The sequence below is a fragment of the Scardinius erythrophthalmus genome (assembly GCF_964197995.2).
Source record: "Scardinius erythrophthalmus genome assembly, chromosome: 16".
In the NCBI taxonomy this organism is placed as follows: domain Eukaryota; kingdom Metazoa; phylum Chordata; class Actinopteri; order Cypriniformes; family Leuciscidae; genus Scardinius; species Scardinius erythrophthalmus.
The window spans coordinates 27,639,424-27,665,985 of record NC_138236.1 but is presented as its reverse complement, the minus strand read 5'-3'; the positions used below and the strand labels follow the sequence as shown (position 1 = coordinate 27,665,985).

Here is a 26,562-nt window from a genome sequence, read left to right as displayed (position 1 = left end):
AGAAAGACAGATGTAGCCAGTCAGGATGGAGAAAGGGAGTGCACTCAGTAGGACCCACAGTGGAAACTTTTAGTAATTCCACCATTCAAAACAGTCCGCAGCAAATTTTACCAGACGACCCACTTCTCCGTCTAGACTTCAGCTGTTTTATTTCAAGGCTCAAACAGCAATATTTTTTATTAAGAGTTATGTAGCAGGCCATTTGTCATGTTGAGACAACAAACAGACCTTTTGGTGTCATGGCCAGTCCATCCATTGGGCAGCAGATGAATTTTATGAGCCTGGGATGGTATTGGCCTGTATGTGAGCTCGTTGAATTTATTGCTTCATTCATGGAGACGCTGGAAATGCCATCCTGAAATACAGTAGCGCGTGGCACTGGACAGTGATGCATTCTAACGCAAGCAATTCAAGGGCCTTTCCAAGTCTGACATCATCATTACAGCTGTTCACCCTTCACCTCTGACATTTCTACTTGCGTATGTGAAAAGTAGGTCTGCTTGGATTTGTGTGTGCCGGCGTGAGCTTTGAGGGGTTAGACGTCTATCCAGATGGAGTTTCTTCTCCCCATTTCCATAGAATACGTACCAGCAATGCCACATGGAAGCACTTTCATAATTTTCAATAAGAAACCTCTGGCAGCTCATCAAAGAAGCTGTTATGGCATGCCGACTATGTTTTGAGATAGTGATGGGTCTAGAGGTCTTTTTGTTATTTGTGGGTACAGGACTTCAACTTTGATTCATTTTATGATCTGCATACTGCCACAGGGAGAACAAATACAATTGTGTATATTATATACACTTTAGATTCGGGTCCAATTCTCACTATTAACTATGACTTTTGCCTCAATAAAACTTAAATTACTGCTTATTAATGCTTACTGCTGTCCATCTGAGAACGTTTATCCAGTTGTGTACTGTCAAACTGTCCTCTCATAATAAAGGCAAAATAAATGTATAATATTTATAATGTATAATAATTTATAATGTATAATATAATTCGTTTTTAAGTAAAGAAATGTAACAAAAAATACAGGAATAAATAAAACAAACCTAATATTAAGGCTAATTATAATAAATATTTAGGAAGTGTGTAGAAAGGGCAATGAATGTCAATAGAAAACCTGTACTTGGAGTTGATTTGTGAATTTATTGGCCTATGTTATGTTTTCCATTCACCAGTGGCAGCACAGCAATTGAAGACAGCTCATTGGGTCTCATTCACTATTTCATATTTGTACACATAGGAGAATGTTAAGCAATGAAGCACGCGAGACCGGAGTAGCGAACTTAATCCATCTCGTTCACTGATCACTTCAGTTCTCCACACATTGTCATTACACAACACTTTAACTGTTCATACTTACTGTTTCACAATAGTAGTCAACAATGCAATTTACTCATGAACACATTTTCCCCTTTTTTAAAGAAGTTACATCACCAATGCAAACACATCCACTCATCAGATCCAGAACAGCACATCAGATCTTAGTGACATACACTCGTACACTATGCAAGGTCAGACTCTCGGGAGGCCGTGGAGCCATATGCACACGTTAATCTGATAATCGCGTCAAAACAGCTGATACACGGCACATTCATAAGTCAACACCATTGCTGAGTGTTTTCACCTTAAAACAGCAGTGAACCAAAGACGGTCTCAAAAACGCTGTTTGAAATTGCTGGAGTTTCTTACGTCACAAACTACCTTGTAACCAATCAGGTCAACGTGCGGGCGAGCTTTAGCATATCATCATTACTATGCTCTGAAGCAGGGGAGTCTCAAGAGATGCCAGGTTATGAAAATATGAAAAATCAGGTACATTTAGCAATATAGGGGTTGGATTATGTATATATTATGTTATAATGAACTATATGCCTTTCTCCACTGACTTTGAGTTGTTCAATGTGTTTCTGATGATTTTTAGAAGGCAGCCTCTGAGATGGCGAACGGGAACATGGTGTGTGTATTATTAGCAACACAATAGCAACAAGCAAAAGCCTCATATTAATTACTATTATGTGTCCAACGTTGTAGAAAGCGATACATAAAAGGCATTACCCTTCTGACACATCGACTTGTATACGAGCCTGTATAATTCACTCTTCCTCCTCTTCTTCTGAATCAGTTTCTGATTCAAACATATATGGCTGATTTAAACCAGTATTTCCACTTGCCATTGTGCAGCGTTTACTATAAAGTTGACCGAGTGGAGGCGGAGCTAATTTGCATATTCATGTATCCCCATATATACGAAATGAAGCAAGAGTAAGAGTTACATTCAAGCTATTCTAAGGCATGAATAAGTTATTGACTACAGGGTTATTTTAACCAACTAGCTTCCGGACATCACGTTTAGGTCTATGATATGAGTGCGTGTATGTGTTAGTGAGCAGTGTTCTCAGCCGGAGTTGTTGTTGTGCATGGAAATGCAGTGTGATAGAAGCAGGCCATGTCTTTCCATCACTTAGAACGTATGTCTTTTGGCAACCTTGAGTGGATCAGTAAACATTCTGTGTCCCTTAGGAACATTCAAGGTGTTCCTTACCTTTATCCTCCTCCTGAAAACAAGGAGTGCATGCACGGTACACCTGGAAGAATTCAGTAACCTGTGGTATGCAAGCCATGGAAACCTTACAGGTGACAAATATTCCTTCCAGAAAAGCAGATGTAAACTTAACACCGTTATCAGTAACAATACTCAAAGGATTTCCATAGCAGCTGAACACTGATGACCGAAACTAAACCACAGAATCTGTAGTGGCAGAGTGAGTAAAGGAGACCTCAGGCTATTTGCTGTAATAGTTCAGGTTATAGCAAACCTGCATGTGGATGTAGAAGTGTCAAATGGCCATGGTCCATCTGGCAGCGGCACCGGCTAGAGAGGAGCAGGATGTGTGTGACTTAACAGTTTTGTCGTTGAGCTGACAATTGTGACAGGAACAGACAGCATCATGTACCTGAGCCATCCTCAAAAGCAGTTCAAACACAATACACCTTTTATACAGACTATGTTTGAATGCAGTTTTTTTTTTTTTACATGAGACCCACTGTTCAAATCAGTTTTGTTTTGGAGATCAGCTGCTAGCAAGTTATTTTCAGTTTAATGCTTCCACTCTTAAAACCTAAACAAGTGGAAAGGCCAACATCAACAAAGGATTGAGGCTTGTCACTCAAAGTATAATCTCATTGATGTAATCCAATTCCAGTGCCATTATAGCGTGACCACTATTCCTGATACAGTGCTTTCATTATTTAGTTTATATGTGAGGTTGCGTGTTAGCAAAGCTCAACTGTTGACGCAGCCAATGCTAATGGTATATATTGTTGTGCCAGTCTCTCTTATGGGCAACTAAAAGTGCAAAGGAAATACAACTCTTCATTTAGTAAAACCAGACCATGCCTCAGCCACCTGCACGGCATGTCTGTACAAACTCATTCACGCTTCACTAAAACACTTCACACGCGTACTCCGGAATCCAATGTGCCAGAGGCCCAGCTGATTTTGTTTTTGCCCCTCATGAGCAGCGAGTAAGGTCATTTAAATGGGCAGACACCTCCCACAGCGGGTGGAAGGGTGGAGGGCCATGTGGTTCTGTGTGTGTAGAGAGAGAGAGAAAATTTTGTCCGTGTGTTTTGGGAAAAGAGAGAACCTCAAAGGGGATGTGTGACTTCCCAGAAAAAAAGATTGGAAAGCAGAGGGCAGTTTAAGTTTGCCTGACGGTTACTTCATAGTGCTTGAATTAGAGTGGTCCTCTGTGGGCTTTAAACAAAAGTTTTGCCCTTTAGCCTTGACTTTAAACCTACCATTGCCTGTCATTCTAGATTTAATGCTGGTGTATATAATTTAACTAAAAATATTTAGATGGGAAACATTGTGGTTATAATTTGAAAATGCATTATTATGAAATTGTTGATCTTGAAAGTTATATTGTCATTCTTACAGCATATGCATCTGCTTTTCTTTGTTTTTAGCTTTTGATATGATGGTAGTTCTGTCAAACAGGTCCGTCATGGGTAATCCCTCTTCCTTAGCTGGACTTTGTCATGGTGATGAACAAAGGAAAATTGGATTTAGTTTCTTGCAAACCTTTTTTGCAACCGAAGAACGTTGCTCGGTCATGATGAGGGTGTAAATCACTAAGATTCACAATCCAAAATTATGATACTTGGACCATGATCTGCTACATAGTATTTTTATTTTGTGATGCATAAAGTATTAAGATACACCTCAATAAATGTCTTTTATTATACTGCAGTAACGTGGCATCACTTAAAAAAAAATCAGATCAGGCATGTTCTCTGTTATGCCATAAAGCTAAAGTGAACCCACATGTGTGCTCCAATGTGGTCAAGGCATTGCGAATCTGGTCAGATACATTTATTTTCTTCATAGGGATCTTTATGCATTTTGCAACTGTTTACTTTTGTAGTTTCTAATGCATGCATCATGATTACAATTGACCAGTAGACCAGTAATGTTTTTTTTTTCTAAGGCACGTTTATAAAATCTACTTAAATGTCCTAATTAAACTAAGGTCTAATCCTGGCTTAGTCTAAACCCTGTCTGTGAAACCGGGCCTAAATGAGTATTTTAGCCTAGTTTTAGTCAATTAAAACATTGTTGCATAATGGTTAAATTGATAATCAAGATTATTTTGCTCAAATTATAATCACAACTGTCATTTTCAACTCTTTTTGAGATGTATTTTTACAAAAGATGCGCCTTCAGTTTTTTTTTTCCTTAAAATGGTTAAAGGTTTGTTTGCAGATTTAGTCACGAACATGCAGACTGACTGAATGACACTTTAAATGAAGCTAAACTCCAGCTCACTTGTTTGTCTTTGTTTTCAGAATATCAATGGCGCTTCCGCATTGTAGAGAGAGCGCGAGCACATGGTTGCCAGATCGCAAAGATTAAGTAAAACACCAGGCAGAAAAAGAATAAATGAAAGCTCGTAGTTGCAAATATACAGCATACAGCAAAACTAAGAGTTTTTGGTAGTAAGTTTTTATTTTTTAACTACATTTTAAGGCTTGTCTTTTTTGTCAACGATATTGCATATTGATAGTCACAGTTATTATTTAGTGACTTTAGTGTAGTCTCATCGTTCTCCTCTTATGATCTTAGTCATAGAAAAAAAAAAGGTCACTATTCAGCAGATACTTTGTCTTACAGCATTGCGACTGTTGTATTACATAAGAGATTCTGACTTGTGATTTTTATTTTTTTATTTTGTCTTCGTGTGCAATAAAATGGAGACAAATTACATTTAAAGAGGGACCGAAGCCATATCACAGGACTAGAATGTCAAAACTGGAGATTTGGTGGTGAACCTTTTTGACCTGAAGGCCCACCCAATATCCAACATAATCTTTGTGTTGAGATTACCCCCCACCTTGTTGTCAAAATTTGATTTATTTACGATGTCAGGGGATCCTGATTCTTTGTTCCTCAACAAAAACAGTAGTTATTGAGGGAGAAAAAAAGACAATTCATGTATTATGTATGTTTTATGTATGAAGCTCACCAAAATTGGAGCTTCATCAGAGCCTACATTCAGCAGGACACTTCTCTGTTTCTGAGGAATTAACTTGCTCTTTTTTTTTTACCTCAGAGAAGGGAAACTCTATCTTTCCACACCTGTTTTAAAGGAAAACTGGTGGTTGCCACAGGCACAACAAGAGGCCCCAATCCTGAGAGAGAGTCAATGGGGGTGGGGAAGATAAAAAGTTGAGTTCCAGTATGGAAGATAATAGATGTCAATGCATAGGCAGGAAAAGAAGCATGAGTACTTTGTCAAAGATTCACCAGTCCTTACAGTTTTATTATACTGTTTTATTATTACAACCCCTTCAGGCTGATTCAAGACCAGTCCAGTTCAGCCTGTCGGGGTTGTTATTCACTATAACAACCGCCTCGCTATACATTATCCCTTACTTATAACACAGATAGTTGCGGTCCTTGATTCTGATTGGTTGAGCCGCGTTCAAAGCTGTTGTAAATTACTCAACAAACATACACCGTGACCGACCGCATTACATTAGTATTACTGCGCAACTGCCGTTTGTGATTCTTTGTTGCTGCATGTTGCTTAGCAACCTCTTTGGAACTACATTGCTTGGCGGAGGAATAAATGTGTTACAACATTATATTTTTTGTTGCTGGTGTATTTTATGAATAAAATAAATATTAAAATTAGTATTTTTGTGGAGTAACCGTTTTATAAAAAACAATAAGCCCCTCGAAGCCGTGTTTTACAGTGGATTTTGAACACCAGAGGAAAAAATGCATCAGCCACATAGCCATTGAAAATCCCATTCCCTCATGCTGTTTTCCACATCACCGGGGACAACAATTTCCCTTTAAAGATGCAAATAAGTTAATATGGCAAAAAAAGTATCATGCCACGCTAAACGGTCGCCATTAAAACTGTTTATATTTTATACTTTGGACTTAACAGTTGGTGTGAAGTTATTTTGAACAAAATCAGGCCAAAACAGAGTTTGTGTGGAGTCATTTTTGGAGTTCGAAACTGCTTTCCAAAGTAAACTTTCAAACTACCATTTGGTCCGTGCCGATTGTGTAGTAGGTAGGTGTGCTCTGCGGCTCCACATTCTTTGACATGGAAATCTTCTCAGGTTCATTTTTTTTTTTTATTCAGTCCGTCGAGGTCAGACGCAAGTAAAATATGAACACACTGGAGAGCTGCTTTATAGTAGAAATAGTAGTAGAACTTCCCTGTGACTATATTGGGGCCTTAATGCAAAGTCGCTGGATCCATCAGCTGCTGCTAATATAGTTATGCTACACATTGTGCCTGTGAGAAAAGACATTGGAACATGGGAATCCTGGGTGCTAGGTTTCCTCCCACCACCTCTCTGTTGCTTCCTGCTAATTCCAGTCACTCTGAAAAGCCTCTTCCCAAAAAGTGCTTCCATGTGCCCTCTGTGCGCACTAGTGCAGTTGTAGCATCTGGTCCACAGAGAGGGGACCCGCTTTTTACGGGCAGGTAACTCGAGTGGAATCACGACTCTAGATTTACATGCAGCTGCTGCAGCCGTATAGCCAAGTGAGATATAATTAGCGTTTGATCTGGTCTTTGGTAAAGTCATTGGGTTGCAGGAAGGCGGTCTAGTGGGGTTTGAAAAGGAATACTGTACCTGACACCGAGCTTGACCCTAAGGAAGGTGAAGAATTTGTTTGGGTGAGATGGAGTTCAGGTCAATTACACGGTTTTGGCTTTTAGTTGTTAACCTCAGGAAAATTATCCTGAATTGATTATCCAATGCATTATCTTAAACATACTATATTACATTTTTTTAGATTATTTTTTTAATTTGGATTTGAGATTATTTTTATTCATTTATTTTCCTAAAGGTAATTAGAAGGTTCGTCTTTTGATTGAAAGTCTTGTTTATTTAATGTGTCAAATATCTTAAAACAACAATGAAGTGACTCCCAAATGGATAAGAGGATTGACAGAACAATAGACTTCAAGCAATCCATCAGCAGGCTGTCGGAACACAGGAAACCCAAAGCAGGGCTGAGTTCCTGTTTTGGGGGAGATCTTTTACTTTGTCAAGTTATTTGAGACTTCAGATTCTTTGTTGCTTGTCATGGCATTCTTTCTGTTTAAATAAAATGTTAAGTTTGTGGCAGAATTAAAGTAGTCTTGGTTATTGTAACTATGCATTAATGGAAGTAGCATTTTGCGAGATTCTCAACATATTTTATATGAAACCTATTTATTGACAAGCTCTCTGAACGATTAGATGGCAAAACCTTTACAAAACACAACAGCTAAAGTACAGCATGTCAACAGGCTAATTTTAGATTAAAATATATACACTCCTTTTTTTTTATCTAAAAAGAACTCTAGGTAAACTAGTTACCAGTAATTGACTAGTTGGTTGTTGGACGATTGTGACTTATCCCTAGTAGATATAAAATACATTTAATGCATGGTAATGAACGTAAGTTTATAAAAAAAAAAATTTTTTTTTTGCTCTTGAGTTAAATGTGCTGGTTTGAGTGTGCTTCTATAACCATATATGTGATAAACACATCTCCCTGTTACATGTAAACATTTATAGTCTTGGCAGTTGACCAATGTAACTGTTTATGAGCTCTATATTATAGAGTGGTTTTAGTGTAAGCATGGCCTTTGCTTTCACATACACTGACATCTCACAATCTGCCTGCTTGCTTTTCACACTTGTGGAATTAACCTTTACTTTTTTTATTTGTACTATAAAACCTAGAGGAACACATATACAATTTGGATCACACTGCATGTCAGTCTTGCCTGCGGAATACATTGCTGACCGTTTTGGATTCAAATGAAAGTCTTCCGAGCAAGTCGATTTTTTTTTTATTTTTTATTCCCATTTTAGTAATTAGAAAAATTCCAGCATCCTTAAAAGTAGTATTATAATATGGAAACATATTTAAATGTTGTTGCTGTTAGGCAGAAACCTTGCATCTCTAAAAATGTTATTTTTCAGGAAATGTTTTTTTTTTTTTATTAAACACTGCATAATCAAAGTTGATGTGAGACACTTGGTGTGTTATATTTGGACAAAAGTGTTTTGTCATTAGAACGGCAGTAAGTGCATCGCGTTACGTTTTCATCAACATACAGGTTATAAAGTTTACATGTAATATGGAAATGAAAGATTTTCTAAAAAGTGATCTTAAAACAAGATTCATAAACGTCAGGATGTTTGTATCCAGTCAGTCTCCTGCCAAAAAACACATTAAAGGATTATTGTCGTCATTATCATTGCTCGAGTCTTCGAAAGAAATTCATTCCCTGCAGTCGAACACTCAATAAATTGTGCTGCAAATTCGTTCATTTCACACCATTTGTATTGTTTCCTTTCACAGGTGCTGCGTTTTTTCTGCGACAGCTGCTCTGTGCCGATCTGTAGGGAGTGCAGCTTGGGCAGACACGCAGGTCACAGTTTCACCTACCTTCAGGAAGCACTGCAGGACTCCAGAGCACTGACAATCCAGCTGCTCGCAGACGCACAGCAGGGCAGACAGGCCATACAGGTCAGTGGACCAACAGTCTCTAGTAAACGGACATCAGCACAAACCTGCTGGGTGTTTTTTTCCTTTGTTTATCATTCCTGCTGTTTTACTTGAACCTCAGTGTCTTTTTACCAGGTGCAACAAGACTTCCACTCGCTTTTCTTTCTTTACTCTGATTACCAAAAGTAATAAAAAAGGGCAATAAATAGATTGACAAATAGAATGCATTGAGTGTTGTTTAGTGTGGTGCCTTTACAGTTCGCTGTCATTGTGATTGCTTCAGTGTCATGTTGAGCTGTTGTCTTTGGTACAATTTACATTAATGTGGGGTCAGTAAGATTTTTTTTTTGTAAGAAGGTAACATTTTTATTCACAATCATTAAATTGATTAAAAGTGTCAGTAACGTATTTTGCATTGTTACAAATTTTCTTTCGCATTTATTTTTTACTTGACATTAAAAAATAAATAAATAAATCCTGATCATGGTTCTCACAAAAATATTAAGCAGCACAAATGCTTTCGATATTGATGATAAGAATAAGAAATGTTTCTTGAGCCCCAAATTCTGAAGGATCATGTGACACTGAAGACTGGAGTTATGATGCTGAAAATATAGCTTAATCATATAATTCATCTATCTAGAAAAGTTGTACCAATACCTAAAAATATTTTGTTAAATTTACTGACCAATAAACTTTTTATTTTTAAATTGATTTCATTTAAGTGCTTTAATAGTAATGCAAGTTATTAATTCTGCTTTAAAAGCTTCTTGTGTAACTTCCCTATAGATGTCAACAGTAAATGTACTATTGTAAATGTAAAATTGTCCATTTTTATTTGATTAAAGTGGTATTTAGTCTCTAATTTTCCTTTCGATGTTAATTATTTTCAGTGGTAGTGGTCATGTCACTGTGTGGTTTTTGGATACACACAAACACACTTGCATCTACATGACCGTGAGTGAGGGTCCTTCCCTGTTTTTAAAAAGAGGCTGTAGAATCAAGCTGACTTTCTATTAGCATCACTGTGCGCGTCACCCCCACTCGGCCTGAATGAAGAGAATAGAAGAGCGCGAGGGAGGGACACTGGCCCAGTGCTCGGTCACTGCCTCTATTCACACCCTGATGGCCCTTACAGGGCGGATCATTAGTCGCACACAGAGGAAATGTTTCCATTTCTCTCAAAAGTAGCGCTGCGGGTGGGGGAGAGAACGGCACCCATTAGGACTGTTCAAACCCATCCCTCTCCAGGGACATGGAGTCGGTTGGCAAGGAAACCTAAAGTGAATTTGAAAGTGAAAGGCAGAAGAGATGGGTTTCAGTTAAAGGCACTAAAGAGAATGAATTCCAATGGCAGTTTCTGCTTTTCAAACGTGCCATTTACATTTGAATACTTCCCCCGACAGTTTACCTATACTTGACTTTTTCCCCTTTATCTAGTTTATACAAAATATCACTAAAGGGGCGGTCGCACTACACTTTTCGTTTCATTGACTTCCATTCAAACGAATGCGAATGTGTCAGATCGGAAACGCAAGCTAATGCAAAAAGTTTAGCATTTTGCTGCGTTCCAAATTTCAAGTTTGGTGAATTTTGAGCTGCGAATTCACATCACGTGAACACGTGTGACCAGTAGCAGATCGATACGTCACGGCGTATCTTTTTTTTGCAGAAGAATAGATTGTATTTTTATTTTTTTTTTACATTTTGAGTGCATTACCATATGTTGAATTCATGTTTATAAAAAATACGCTGCAGAGAATGTTTAAAGCCTTAGTGTGACCACAGCTTTACTTTGGGTCCTTTAAGTTGTGGACGGGCAGTTGGGAAATATTCCCCATGTCCTGTGTCCAGCTGATATTACATCATTTAATGCAGTACATTTTGACACAATGTTATTTTAAAATGCAAAATACATTTTCTTGATTTCAGTGATAACTGGTTGCCAATCACATGCAACATAAAAACACACACACACACACACACACACACACACACGCACACGCACACGCACACGCACACGCACACACACACACACACACACACACACACACACACATACATTCAGTCTGAACACAAACAACAAACACATAGTGCAGCAGGTAGTAAAAACAATTGTGAAAATTGTGCAACAAATACAAATAGTGCAAATGATTTTCACAAGCTTTACAAGTAATTACAAAAACACAACTGATCTCTTGGCTGTGGCAGTTATCTCTGTTGAAATCGATTCCATGTGGAAATTGTGTAGCGACTCATTTGAAAACATAAATTTCAATGCCTTATCCGATGTTTACCGCTGGTTGTTTTTGGTTTGTGTTTTGCCAAAGTTATGCTATGTCAGAGAGTGCTCTCATGCAAATTTTTTTTTTTTTTTTTTTTATGCATGCATGCAAATACGCACGCACGCAAATACTTTCACTTTGCGTTAGTTCCAATTTCCAAAGAAACATGCTAATTGGTGGTTCAAAAGACCAAAACCTATGTTTATTGGTTGAGTAGATGACTGTTCAACCAATTGGGCCCAGGGGTGGGACTAAGCATCAATAATCGTTCCTGTTTGGTCAAGAGAGAAAAAAAAAACTGCATGGGTTTCTTTGACGTATCAATGCTGATCAAAATTTGATGACATAATCACGTTCACTACGGAGCCTCTGATTCGATCCAACCGAGACAAATGTGATACAACTGAAAAGCCAGAAAAATCATTTTCAAGGCATACAAATTGGATTTGTGGTTCAAAAGTTATTAAACATTTAAAAACAATAGTTATTTTTAGCCGCAGACAGATGTCTCAGTCTTTAAGGGTTAAATGACATGAGATTGAATCAATTATTAAAGAAATTACATTTTTGGGGGAATGATCGCTTTAATATGGACTGTGACAATGTAGCATAGTAAAGGTCTAAGCGTTTATCGCGGGATATTGTATTCGGTTGTATTACCATTTTGTTTTTGAATTAGTGCGTAGTGCAAGTAGTATAGGGTGTGTTATGATTTCAGAATCGTGAGTGAATAAAATGTTTCCATGATCTGCCTTTTAAGAGAGGATGTGCTCTGTAGCAAGACACTACGACCTATCATTTGCAGTTCTGGTGCTTACATCCCAACATACTATGATGGATATTCACATGACGGATATTCACATCACGGATATTCACATCAAGCGGTAGGGTCACGCTTGCAGTTCTTCGCCATCTCGAATAATACTTCTATATTTATTTTTATAACTTTGAGTTATAAAGCCTTGCCTGTTCAACTTTTTATTCGCACGCTGTTCTGACATAAGCTTTCTCAGTGAGTACACCTGAAGCGCAATAAAAGCCTGTCACACCAAGTGAGTACTGAAATTAATTTCTTTTCACATTTTATTGCACTTAAACTTAGATACACACAAGGTTTACATCAACACGGTCATATCTTCAGTGAATGTAAACCATTCGGATGTGTGTCAGTATATTGAATCCATGTATTTGGTCTTAAAGGGAAAGCAGCCTAATAAACCTGCTGCTGTCCGTGTCATAATGTTATTCAAACAACTCAAACGAGAAAATCACTCACTGCTCATGACTTAACTTAAGCTTTAATAAGAATCAGTGTATATTTAATTCGTACAGTGACGTCGATGTAGTGTTTTATTTTTACGTTTTAAAATGTCTTACTTGAATGTTATTTACAGTAAATACACCAACTGTAGATGCAAATATTAATGCACTATTTCATTTGTCTTATTTCGTAAGTTAAAATAATACAATTTTGGTTGTATCGCCCACCCCTTCTTTGAACTAAATGGTCTGTCGCTCTTTTTTTCTTTTGTTACATTGTAAGGCAAAATTTTTAAAATGGGGAAATTAGTTTAACTGCTCAGTGAGTTGCAAAATAGTCTTCAAAACCAACGTGAAAAAGAATCGTGATAAGATCAAGGATTGTATTGTCATATTGTCCATCCCTAGTAGTATATTTGGAAAGTAGTAAGCTAGTATTCCATTCTGAAGATAGCCCATGCTTTTACAATTACCTAAACCTCTCCTAAAGCTTTATCAGGCTCAGCCTTATAGCATCAGCTGAAAGAGCCTGACCTGTGTGTTCATGCACTTGATTGGCTGCTTGTTCTAGTGTGCCTCTAATCCTGTTACTGGATGGTGTTAAATAGGAAGCCTCTAAACGTTTATAGGTTTGAAAGCGCATGCAGAGTTTAACAATGGCTTCGGCCCGAGGGTCGTAATCTCTATTCTGGGAGCACGCTGCCCATGAAGGGCCCGCTCCATAACCGACCCTTGACAGCTTAGTCTTCCTTAGCGCTGTATAATCTCATTTACTGGATTTTAGCCTGTTATTTTGCAGCTGCTTATTCCTTTGCCCCCATTCCGTATCTGACCCTTGATTGGTTTGCATTCTACGATTTGACAGCTCAATCTTAGAAAATGGGATATCTTGGAAGACAATTGCAAATATGGAATGGGGGATATATATATATATATATATATATATATATATATATATATATATATATATATATATATATATATATATATATTCTATATATAATATAATATATATTCTATATATAATATATATTCTATATATAATATAATATAATATATATTCTCTATCTATCTAACTATCTATCTCTCTATCTATCTCTCTATCTCTCTCTCTCTGACGCTGCCGAATATTTTTGCAACACAAAAGAGGTATAATGCCAGACGAATATTTCAGTGCAAGGAGCAGCATTATTGTTACATTTGTGTGCAGAAAGCCTGAAATTGATTTGAATTTAAAGCTGTTATGGTTTTGCGGTATGTATTAGATCCCCCGGACCCTCTTTGAACCTTTTGGTTTGGTTCAGATTAGGTAATCTGGTCTTCTGCTCCACAGTAAATTAAAATCTTTCTCACAGACCTGTTGCTAGCCGCGTTTCCACTACGGTCTAAAGTACCGTGAAGATTTGGCAAATAGTCCGGTGACGTAGGACTGCGTGCGACTTTACAGTTCCCACTGGATTTTATCCTCTGAATTTAACCTTAATAAAGCCTGAACCTCGTCATCTGTCCATCGGTAGTATTTTTTAAACTCCATTGTTGATTCGAATAGCAGACGACTGTTACTGCACGCACCGCAACAGATGGTGGTTGAAAAAAAAAATGCTGTTTGGACTGGAGTCAACCAATCAAAATGCGGCATGAACCCAACCAATCAGCATGTTAAGCGCCCAAGTCCCACCCCTGAAAGTTCCTGAACTTGGAAAAAGTACTACCTCGTGAGCAGGGACTCACAGAGCGGGGACATATTTACCCGGAACTTCATTTAGACCCTGGTTCCTGCGGTGTAAACACACCGAGTACCACCCCAAAGTTTCTAGTTCCTGGGGAAAGTTCATGCGGTGGAAACGCAGCTATAGATTGGATTTTGTATGATCAGTCATCCATAATCTTTGAAATGACACTGCTTGAGAGTTGATAGTGACCAAAAAGATAAAGTGGTGCTTTCACACTGGCAGTTTAGTTTGAAACAGGACGACGTTTACATGAAAACGTAACGTAAAAGCTGTTATGTGGCTGCAATGGAACTGTAGCTCTATTTGCATGAATGTGAAAGCAACTTGGACTTGGGTGCGCAGTTGTTTTAGGGGATGTTTTAGAGCATGTAAGGCACTCAAAAATCATGTAGGGCATGACAGTGGCGATGATTTGCCTCAGATGCCAGCGAGTGAGTGTAGAGAGTGCAATCAAATGAATGGCTCGGAACCAGCTTTCTCCTCAAAAGAGACCGTTTGCAAGCCTTCATGTGATGCACATACAGTGAACGCTGTCGTTCACAAATTAATAAACAAAAACAACTCAGTACATTCACCTGCGTTCTGTTTTCAATCATCCGCCATGCACGTTTGTGATTACGTAAGATTGAACACGTGCCAGGGTTCGATGGAATCAAGTGAGTGTGAAAAGAGACCAACACTGCGGGATAGAGTTTTTATCCAATTTTGTGTTTATCACAAAGGACACCTTTATTCTTTCTTGGAGCCTTTCAAATGAAGACATTTTAGCTGTTTTGTTTGGTGGAGGAGAGTTTGTAATTTTGATTCCTTTTTGCAGTCATTTTATATCTATTTTCATGTTGTTCTTTTAGGTGGTAAATTAAATTGCAGAAAAAAGAAATTACTTGGGAGCTATTGGCTCCTAAAACTATGCTCTAGAAGTGAAATGACTTCAGTTGTCAAGATCCAAATTCAAATGTTGCAGTTTGTAAACCATGACAACCTAAAGAACCCAAACTTCTGAAATGCCGTTCAAATACGTTGATGGATTAATTCATTCATTGATTTAGACCAGGCCATCAATATCTACTTTCCTGCGGAGTTTTGCTCCAACCCTAATGAAACACACATGAACAAGCTAATCAAGGTCTTACTAGAAAGGTACAGGCAGGTGAGTTTAATCCAGGTTGGAGCTAAACTCTGCAGGAAAGGGGGTCAGAGTTGAGAACACCTGATTTAGACATTAAGGTTCACCATCGTCCAGCATAGGTCTTTCTTCATAGTTCCTTTGTCTCTGTGTGCTTTTTGTCGAAGACTGTTGAAGATCGACATTCTAAAGATGTAATCAACTAACAGCTAATTACCTGAAGAAATTTAATGAATCCATGAATCATCAAGTTTTTGGGTTCACTTCTTACTGTTAAATTATTGCAAATTTGTAACTTTGCCCTTCCCGAAAAGTTAGTTACAGTCTGTGGTCCTCGAGCTATTTATAGAAGCAGTGATATTGTACAATCAGTACAATAATTTTACATAAACTTAATACATTTTATATATTAGTATCATATATAATTATATTATTATATATAATATATTAGTACTTAATATTTTTCTCATGAATGGAATAACTCCTGTTTTTCAGTGAATTGTAATGTCCCCACAAGGGTGCATGCATCTAATCCCTTTCTTTTCAATTCTTTCAGCTGAGCATCGAGAAAGCCCAAGCCATTGCTGAACAGGTGGAGCTGAAGGCTAAGGTTGTGCAGTCAGAAGTGAAAACGATCACTCTACGTCATAAGAAAGCTCTGGAGGAACGCGAGTGTGAGCTGCTCTGGAAGGTGAATGAGTATAATAACTACCTTTTGAAAGTCTGTCTTCATATTTAAGTATAAAATATAGTCCTGACTCTGCTTTGAAATACTTTTTGAAGCATCAGCAACCAAATTTGTTTCCTGCACAGGTGGAGAAGATCCGCCAGGTGAAGGCAAAATCCCTTTACCTGCAGGTTGAGAAACTACACCAGAATCTCACCAAGCTGGACAGCACTATAGCCACAGTGACGCAGGTTTTAGAAGAAGGCCGTAGCATAGATGTCCTGCTGGTACGCGAGCACATGTTAAATCAGCTACAGGAGCTTAAATCCCTCCGCTGCTTCCTACAGCCCCAAGAAGACGATCGCATCATGTTCACCCCTCCAGACCAGGCTCTTCTCATTGCCATCAAGTCCATGGGCCTCATCAGCAGTGGAGCCTTTGCCACAGCTTCCAAAGCTCATGGTGAAGGCCTCAAGAGAGCACTGCAAGGAAAGCTAGCTTCCTTTACTGTTGTAGGGTATGATCATGATGGTGAACCTCGGTTGTCCGGTGGTGACAGCGTCTCAGTTGTGCTTATGAGTCCGGATGGTAATTTGTCCAGCGCAGATGTTTCTGATCACCAAGATGGAACGTACACAGTCAGCTATCTGCCCAAGAGCGAGGGTGAGCATTTGCTCTCGGTGCTTGTATGCAATCAGCACATTGAGGGAAGTCCATTCAAAGTGATGGTCAAGTCCGGTCGCAGTTACGGCGGTGTTGGCTTGCCCATTGCAACCTTCGGAGGAGAGGGCGATGGGGATGGGCAACTGTGTCGGCCTTGGGGCATCTGCGTAGATAAGGAGGGCTACGTGGTGGTCGCTGACCGAAGCAACAACCGTGTGCAGATCTTCAAGCCTTGTGGCACGTTCCACCACAGGTTTGGCACTTTGGGCTCACGACCAGGCCAGTTTGACCGCCCGGCTGGGGTCGCCTGCGACAGCCATAGGAGAATCATTGTAGCAGATAAGGACAATCACCGCATCCAGATTTTCACATTCGATGGCCATTTTCTTGTCAAATTTGGCGAGAAGGGAACCAAAAATGGGCAATTCAACTACCCATGGGATGTTGCCGTCAACTCTGAGGGGAAGATCCTGGTTTCGGATACACGCAACCACCGCGTGCAACTTTTCGGGCCTGACGGGACTTTCCTTAACAAATACGGATTCGAAGGTGCCCTCTGGAAACATTTTGACTCACCTCGCGGTGTAGCTTTTAATCAGGAAGGCCACCTCGTCGTGACCGACTTCAACAATCATCGGCTGCTTGTCATCAGGCCCGATTGCCAGTCAGCACGCTTCCTTGGGTCCGAGGGAACCGGAAATGGCCAGTTCTTGCGCCCACAAGGCGTAGCCGTGGACCAGGAGGATCGTATTATCGTTGCTGACTCCCGCAACCATCGCATTCAGGTGTTCGAACCCAATGGCAACTTTTTATGCAAGTTTGGGACACAAGGGAGCGGCTTCGGCCAAATGGATCGCCCCTCTGGTATAGCGGTTACCCCTGATGGAATGATTGTGGCTGTGGACTTTGGAAACAACCGAATCCTCGTGTTCTGACCTTTTATTGTTTGAAATATGAAACTGTAGTTTTGGACAAATGGAAAAGGAGATTTTGCACATCTATCATGAGCAAATGCAGTTGGAGAGTCTTTGCAAGGTGACAACAGTTGTGGATAGTTTTGTACGATTCTCAGTGATTGTTTAACACCAAATGCTTGCCGTTACAGCACAGTTTGACTGCTGCAAGCTGAGAGTGTTTTGCTCTTGGTATGTGTCTTCAAATCCTGTTTCTTTTTTTTTTTCTCAGGGAATTTCTTGCATTCTTGAAATATTTTCTCTCTGCATCCCACCTACCTCATCTAGCTTATGTATGAATGTACTCACGTTTGTGCAGAGACCTAGTCCGTGAAGTTTTATAAAGAAACGTCTACCTCAGTGTTTTGTTTTTTTTTGTTTGTAAAATGTGAGGAAAAAAACAACAAAAAAAACAAAAATGAAGCAATGTTTGGATATTTGCACAGTTCGCACAATTTTTTTGCTGATTGTTACTGTGCAAAGAACGCAAGTTATATCCCTGAATGTTTCTCATAGCGATGGACAAAAACAGAGCTGCATGTTTTGGCAGAAACATAAGGATAACTTTGATATATCTACTGCTATGTTTTCTTTTTTTGAATTTTCGTGTACATTTTAAATCAGACTTCTTTATCTTGTACCTCATCTAAACCTCTTACCTCATTTACTGTATTATACCTCTGGGTCCATGAGCCTCATTACACATTTACCTCACTTTACGGTCTTTTCCATTTGAAAATTATGCAAGCAGTTACCAAAAATGTATTTTGTATAACTAATGAAAGAGACTGCTAAACTAGGCAAATTATCTGAATTTAGTAATTTAATAGGACCCTCATGATGTAATCAAGAGTTTGCAACAAGAGAAATGCAACTGCAGAAGAACAGATACCCATGATTATTTTAAATGTGTTATGATTAAAAAAAAAAAAAGAATGAAATGGAGGATGTTCTTTAAAGAATATTTTCAGATCTATTTTATTTTGGGGGTGGGACAAATTGAAAGAATGTAGACACTAAGTGGAATATCTAAGTGTAAAAATGGCCTAGCCCTTATCTTTGTGTTTCTATTATTAATATATATATTTTTGTCTCTTCATATGAACAATTTAGGCAAGGTAAAATTTGTTCAAATAGAGGCACATGATTGACATAACTGGCTAACAAGGATATAATCCAGTTCCTCTCATACTTGGGGAAACTTTTTTGTGTTTTTTCAATGTTGGAGGCCGAGTTCGTAAGTCTCATTACAAACAGCTGCATTAGATCACAAGTTGGTTTTTGTTGTTCTATTGATTACAACATGGCCTACAGTGCTTCCTGTGCCAGTTTAGAGAAAGATCTCCAAGGAGACCATTCACTTTGTCAGTGTAACATCATTTGAAAACACTTAGAATCAATTGAACCCAGTTTGAAATCGGATAGTAGGACTTGTGGGTAACCACTTTAAAGTGTTGTTTGCTTCTGTGTTCAATTGATTAAAAGGAAAAAAAGAGGAAGCAAAGCATTAGGAGGAAAGAAAAATAATATATAAATATTTAGCACTGGTATACAGCGGAACAAAAGCACATGGCTCTCCCATTATAGTCTGCCCGAACTTATCAAAGTTTATGACGACAGGAAAGTATCTCTCACCAATGTTGTCATACCTCAGTTATTGCAAGTTATATGAAGTTATGCAAAGAGGCAATGAGAATCATTAACCACTAAATTCAGAGTGTTTCCTTGGTAATTTGTATGTTTCTGTTCTCGTGGGCATCATGTGCGCGTGTTGGATATTTTGAAAGTGAGTGAACTGTAAGAGTGTGTGTGGTACCAACTTGTTGTCTGGACTGTACGTGCATGGCAGGTCCACTTACAGAACCAACCCTTTTGAACCTTTGGGGTTAATTTGCATGATGCTTTGTTTTACACTTGAGGTAACATTTAAAATCAGAAATTGTGGGAGAGCTGGATGACCTATTGGAAAGTGGTCGTGATGTTTTGCCCCAGTGTTTTCCTGTAGGTTGCAGTTATCTTGTGTCCTGTCATAAGTATTAACGTGCTTGCATGTAGTTGCCCGTGCCTTTCGTGATGCTAGATAATTCGAAATCGAATGTCTTTGCCAAAGGGTGACTATAGGAAATAGGCAAGTGCCAAAAATGATTCTGAAAGTCACGATAGCATTAAGCGTTTGCTTTTCATTTATAAAGTGGATCTTTCTTTACTGGTCTTTTCTTTATGTATTTTACCTCATTATGAACTTAATATTACCTTCAAATTGTGAATCATCAGGCATATTTGTTGCAGCTTAAACGAGAGATGTGAATTTTATGGTGATGTTGCTTTTTACACATGGTAAGAGTGGAAAGCAGTCAGTTCGATTTATGAAAATTGATGGACATCTGCACATTAGACCATAATAAAGGAATAAAAGGACCAGCGTGGGTAACGGAAACCCATTTGATGGATGTAAGAAGCTTATGCAATAATGAAAGATTTGCTGCTTCCACCAACACAGATCTTCCCTGTCTTACAGTATTATCACATTTGATCTGATTAGTATTTAGCTGCAAAGTTTTCTCCCTGAATCCCTTCTCTCTTTAAGAGGGAACTTTTTTTTTGCATGCTGTAAAGGTCCTTGAAGACAGGTGGATGTTGGAAAACAAGGGGAGGGAGGAAGAAAACATGGCCACTTTTATAATGTACCGAAAAAGAAAAGAAAAAAAAATTACGTGAATATCATTTGTTTGGTCGTGGTGAATGGTTGACTATATGATTGTACTATTTCTAGATAGCTTTACAGAGTAAGGTACCTCATTGAGCTCCATTCAGATGCCTTACCACAGCTTCTTAGCTTTAGCATCAGAACTGGAAAACTGCCAAAGACCTCGTTCAAATGAAACCTCAGTGTGTGGATGTATTTATAAATCGATTTTTCACGTTTGCCCAAAGATTAATATGTTTGGCATCGATCAATCTTGTATTTCAACACGCTGTCAATATCTTAACATGGAGGCGAACCGCTCGCAGAACACGTCCCTGGATGTTGGCTTTTGTGTGTAACACGAGTTTTTGAGCAGGTGCCCTACAGGACCAAAGATGGGAAAATGTTTGAATCCATCTCCCACAGTTCCCGATAAACTGATCTCCATCTGTGTGGTGGTAGCGTTATATTTGGCGAAGGAATCAGGCAGCCATTTTGTGGGTTGTCATGATGGAAGCGAGATCAGTAAGCCACTATTTAAAACCCCTTTAGCAGTGATTAGGATACTATTGAAAGTGTAAGTTCTACTTGGAGATACAATTCACTTTTGTATGACTGATACTGTTTGTCATCTACTTTCTGCCTCAATGGACAGGAGTCGCTGTTATCAAACTCAGTCGGTGTCTTTGAATTTCAGATCATTGCAGGTTTTTTTTTTTTTTTTCTTTGGACCTCTGGTCTCTAATTGTACGGGTTTTGTCACCATTTCTGGTGTATTCCAGCTTATGACTTCTTCCTTACTGGGGAAAAACAGAAAATGTAAGTTCAGAATTGTGTGGTCATAGACCCTTTTATGATTGTATTATCTTATGGAAAAAAGAGAGATGTGTATACACATTAAAACAACTCAGGTAGCTTTGTAGAGATTTGAGATTTGATTAAAAATTCAATATTTGTTTCTTACAGTTTGATAGTGAATCCTTTGTTAGTACCTCATGAGCTTTTTGTATGTTGTTTTGATGGTAAAAATGCTGTTATTGAATTCCATGGGATCCTTTTCAACCATGTCACAGTTAAGTCAATGAGGGGGTGAACAATTCATAACCTTAATACTAGCATGTCTTGATTTTGTGTTCTTTACACAGTCCTATCTTGATTTTATAACTATATAACCCCACGATGGATGGATATACTATGATTAAATGTGTTTGCATTCAAAGGCTGCTACAAAATTCATTGCCTTGAGATGATCAGAAATGCCTTAAGGCTTGGAAAATTTCGTTTTCAAGAACTTTGAGGGCAACAGTCTGTCTCTGGAGACATTTAGACCCTGTGTTCCCGGCACTGAAATTTGATATGTACATCAAGACCTTCTAAACTCCCTTAAGTCACAGTGCTTTTAAGAGGCTTGGCTGTGAGACAGGCTAAGCAAAGAGGTGTAGGGAGATTCTGCCCCAAAGCTCTCAACTGGAATCAGTTTTGCCTTTTAAAATACAACGATTAGGGTAGAATCAAAGTAGCAAATGCTGATTCCAGGTCAGTTGTCCTGGATGATATTGGCTTAGGAGCCCTCTAAGAGGCCCACCACTCTCTCCATCTCTTTCTCTTTCTGTTTCATAACTCGCCATCCCACCATCGGTCACCCTCTCAACCAAAGCAACAGAACATTCATTTATTACTCTGAATAAGGCTGATGAGACTATATGAAATATTTAGTGGTCTGCGGTCTTGATCTTTTGTCTTTGTGGACTTTAAACATTTCCTATGCAGTTTTTTTTCTTTCCTTTTTATTATTATTATTATAAATGTTTGGTTGTTTACGAATAAAGTTGTACTACTTTGGATCCTGTATTTGTGGTGAGTGTTTTTACTTTTTTATTAAAGTGGAAGAACAACAAAGCTAATGAACATTAAACTCTGCTTTTTAAATCCCATAAACCCTACTTTATGAAAACCATGCTAATTTAGATAAGTTATTATCTTTACATCGTATTCACTATCTTATTTCATTGCCCACGCTTTGATTAGACAACTAAGCATTTAAATGTCACCTTACTAAGACATTTTATTGGGTGATACAGAGTGACAATTATATTTATATGCATTAAGTATCTGTTATACTGTTATAAAGATCATGTTGATTTGTTACTAGCAAACAATTTCATTTTCACATTGGTGAGAGGTTTCAAACCACCAAAATAAACTTCGTTTTGGCCAGATTTTGTTAAAAATGACATCACACCAGTTCGTTTTCCAAATTCACTTTAAGAATATAAGGGCCTTAACTCTGCATATTTTGTATGTCTCCTTAGACAGTTGATTCAACTCCAGAGTTTGTAGGTGCTACATTTGATGAAGTGCTTACTTGGTGACCATTCATGAATTACATTCTGTAAGCGTAGTATGAATACAATCCGGACATAATGGGCCTTTCCAAATACTTGCGGTCTTTGCCACTTGAGAGCGCATGCATGCATGCAACAGGAAGTGCGTGTGCAAAACTGTCCCAGGTCTGAGAAATGCCAAAGCGCAGTACAGTGCACTTAACACACACTAAATCCACTTTGATGAATGACAGGATAAGCTTAACCCCAAAGATCCACATTCATTTACAGGGCCTGATTTTGCATCACGTCTATGAAAACTTTTCATTGTAAGTTTAATTAGATGTTACATTTAGGCCCAGTTTCACAGACAGGGCTTAGATTAAGCCAGGCTTATGGCATTTAAGTAAGTAAATCTTTATTTATATAGCACCTTTTAAAACAGTGTTTTACAGAAGAGAAATACACAGAGAAAAAATGACTAAGTTCGGGGTACCCCTATCTGAATGAAAGAGTCAGAGAGCCTTGGTTTGTGATTTACACTTGCACAGTCAACCCACTGTCTTTCCACCCTTACTGGAGTGGAGGATCGTACAATAACACCAGCCTAAAGTAGCTTTATAAACGTTTTATTAAATAGCTTTCATAAACATGTCTTTGAAAAAACAAAACATTAATTTACTGGTGTGCATCTTGCGACAAAACCATGGCACTGACATATTTTAAGATGCGTCAGTGCGAGTTGTTTTCAGTTAAAACAGCTCAAACGTGTATTTTGTTCAGGGACTACTAGGCTTAAACGTACAGTATGGAATTTTTCGCCACTAGGGGTCTCTAACCTATTAACAATAACAAAGGCGTAGTTTGATGATGCAACATTTGCTAAGAATTATGGATCTTGTCGTCAACGTCAAGCCGACCGATCTAATAATGTTTATGGATGACTGAATACATCGATGCTTTTATCATGACTGTGATATGAAGCAGTTCGGGATTGCTAAGAGACAGCTATCAGCTCCACACGCGACGCGAGTCCCGCGGATATAAAAGGAATATGGACATTTCATTCTACCGATCTACATGCAGAATTACTTCTGACAGGTCAGTTTATTAGACAAATTAAACTTGTGAGGTAACGCAGCGCTGTTTCACTTGGTCCAACATTACACTATCACACTAAACTGCATTTGAATGTGAAATGTATGTTAGTTTGTCTGTATAAGACTAGCAGCTAGATCAACATTAGAATAACATACAGATCATATTCTGACATTTTATCATTGTTGAACTATATAACATTGATTAGTTTTATGTAAATGTGCTCACCTGTTTAATAAAGTACATGTAGGAGCAGTCGAAGTCTCGGACGTGGAGCTCTCGTTTATATACTGTCTATGGGAGCTCTCGGCATCTCGAAAACACCGCGCTGATATTGATTCTCGTTTTAGTTCCCCTTTTTTATCCAAAGTCTGCTTGCCATGGTCCATAACGTTTGAACGAAAAAACAACGGCGTGCAGATAGACATTACGAACTACACAGTGGTCCACGTCTGTCGCTTTGGTTACTATCAGAGGGCTCTGGTTCATAGCTCTGGTTGCTATGGCAGTACGAGCGGAAACCAGGGACAACGCGGATATGATGCCATTGACGGCAACAAAACGGAAATAAAGAAACGGGACGTGTCTTCGAATTAAATTACAAATTTCTCCTGGTTTGAAAGTTGTTGGAAACAGTCGGGATAATGTAAGTACACAACTAAAAAAAAAATATATAACATAGATATAGTGATTTTTGCTATTTTTAAAGCAAAAAAGTTACATATTGTGCCTTGAAACTGAGAGATTATATGTAGTGTAAAACTACGTTTGAAAATGAAGCACCACAATCACGCAGTGATGAAGTGTGTCCCATTGAGTAAAGCAGTGCTTCTCAAACCTGTCCTGGGGAACCCCCACCATTACACATTTTTGAAGTCTCCCTTATCAGACACACACAATTAAAGTCTTGCGTTCTGTGTTAATGAGCTGAGTTGTGTGTTAGATGGAGGCATACAAAATGTGCAGTGGTGAGAGGCATTGAAGTAAACAAAAATCGTCTTCACACCCACCTAAACACTTTGGAAAAACTCCAGAAATACGATTAGACAAGTGCAAAAACAAACATAAAAGTGGGTGTTTGGACAGGCCCAATACATCCACAGGTTGGCATTGTCATGTGACATATTGAGTGAGATTTTAGCACAAACCCTGCCCTACAACTGCTTTCATTGGTCAACTTCATTAAGCAGCTTCCTGTCAATAAAAGGTCAGATTTCATGGACTCAATTATGAATGGATCTGATCACGACAAAGAGAAATGCATCTGTCTGGATGTTCTACCAATGGTTTACTATAGTTAAGGTTAGGATTTAGTATTTATTTCAGTGTTTTGTGTAGGCAGTCAGCACTGGGGAAAAGCATGTGTCAGTTGCGATGTATCTCCGCCATTTACAAATACTCTCCTGAGACCTTATGGGATAGTAAAGTGCCCTTTGGATGTGCACTTAAAGGGATAGTTCACCAAACAATGTAAATTATCCCATAATTTACTCGCCCTCAAGCCATCCTAAGTGTATATGACTTTATTTCAGCCAAACACAGTCAGAGTCATTTAAGAAAATATCTTGGCTCTTCCTAGTTTTAAAATGGGAGTGAACAGTACTTTAGATTTTGAAGCCCAAAAATCCATCATAAAAGTAATCCATATGGCTCCAGGAGGTTAATAAAGCCTTCTGAAGTAAGAAAAATATCCATATTATCCACTTTATAAATTATAAACAGTGGCTTGCCTTCCGGTAACGATTCATACATTCATTGAAGTCCGAGTCCTTCGAAGGTTGCAGCCTTTGAACGTGGAAAATAAAGTTTACTCAGGCCTTAAAAACGGGTGTCAAAAGGGAGACCGGTTTTTGAACAAAGCAATAAACTGATTAGGTGAACAATTAAACTCTATTCCTGCAGATATACTGTTATTGTAAATATAGTGACGAATCAAATAAACCTTTTTCAACGTCGTCTAGAAATGTGCAGTCTGAGGAGCTTTCTTTGTTCTGAATGACGGTGGAGCATTTCGCTGACAGCAAAGGAACACCCCTCTTGCTCGTGATTGATGCAAGCAACCCCAGGATGCTGTATACGACATTTGACGACTGGAAGGGAGGTATTTTAGCCCATATCTGAGCTTTCATTCGTTTACCTTAAATGAAAGAGACTACGGAAAAAGATCTTTTCTCTGATAGCCTTTAAAGACAAGGTAATGGTAACTGCACTCTAAATCACTCTGTGAAATATTTGTCATCTTGTTTAAAGAGTACTATCACAAGGAGTCTTTGTTTTGTCTAAATTACTTAACAAAAGCCTCTTAAGGCCACCAATGCTGTTTGAGAAATGGGCGTCCCTGCATACCAACAGGTCAAAGGTCAGAACGGGGCAGCCCAGAAGGTCAGCTTGAGCCTGCAGGAAAATGTTTGTCGTCTGGCAGATGGGACCATTCCAGGTGTATTAATAACGATAAGGGGTTCAATTGGGCTGGAATGTTTAATTCAAAGTTTTTGGAGTTTGTTATCAGTCCATTTGCATGATTCAGATCCATTCACAAACATTCTGGCTGCTTTTAGTGAGTGAAACCGCTTATGAACAGCTTAAGTTCGCAAATTCTTCTTCTTCCCTCTAGCCAGCCACAGACCACGGATAACCAACAGGCGTTTGCCAAGGGCAGGGGTTCCTGAACTTTTTTGTCAGCTGAAGTATTTCATTCGCACATGTATTTTTATGTATATATAAAAT

At 38.6% G+C, this 26,562-nt stretch overlaps 1 protein-coding gene across 1 annotated transcript in view; it reads left to right on the top strand.

Annotated features, from left to right (window-relative positions):
* trim71 (tripartite motif containing 71, E3 ubiquitin protein ligase) overlaps positions 1-20,417 on the top strand; it is a 28,555-nt gene extending 8,138 nt beyond the window's left edge. Inside the window, exons 2-4 of the mRNA XM_081389095.1 lie at positions 8,894-9,061; positions 16,001-16,135; positions 16,258-20,417. Of these exons, the coding sequence (XP_081245221.1) occupies positions 8,894-9,061; positions 16,001-16,135; positions 16,258-17,709 (1,755 nt within the window). The 3' untranslated portion in view covers positions 17,710-20,417. The remainder of the gene's footprint in view (positions 1-8,893; positions 9,062-16,000; positions 16,136-16,257) is intronic.
* Positions 20,418-26,562: the final 6,145 nt, after the last annotated feature.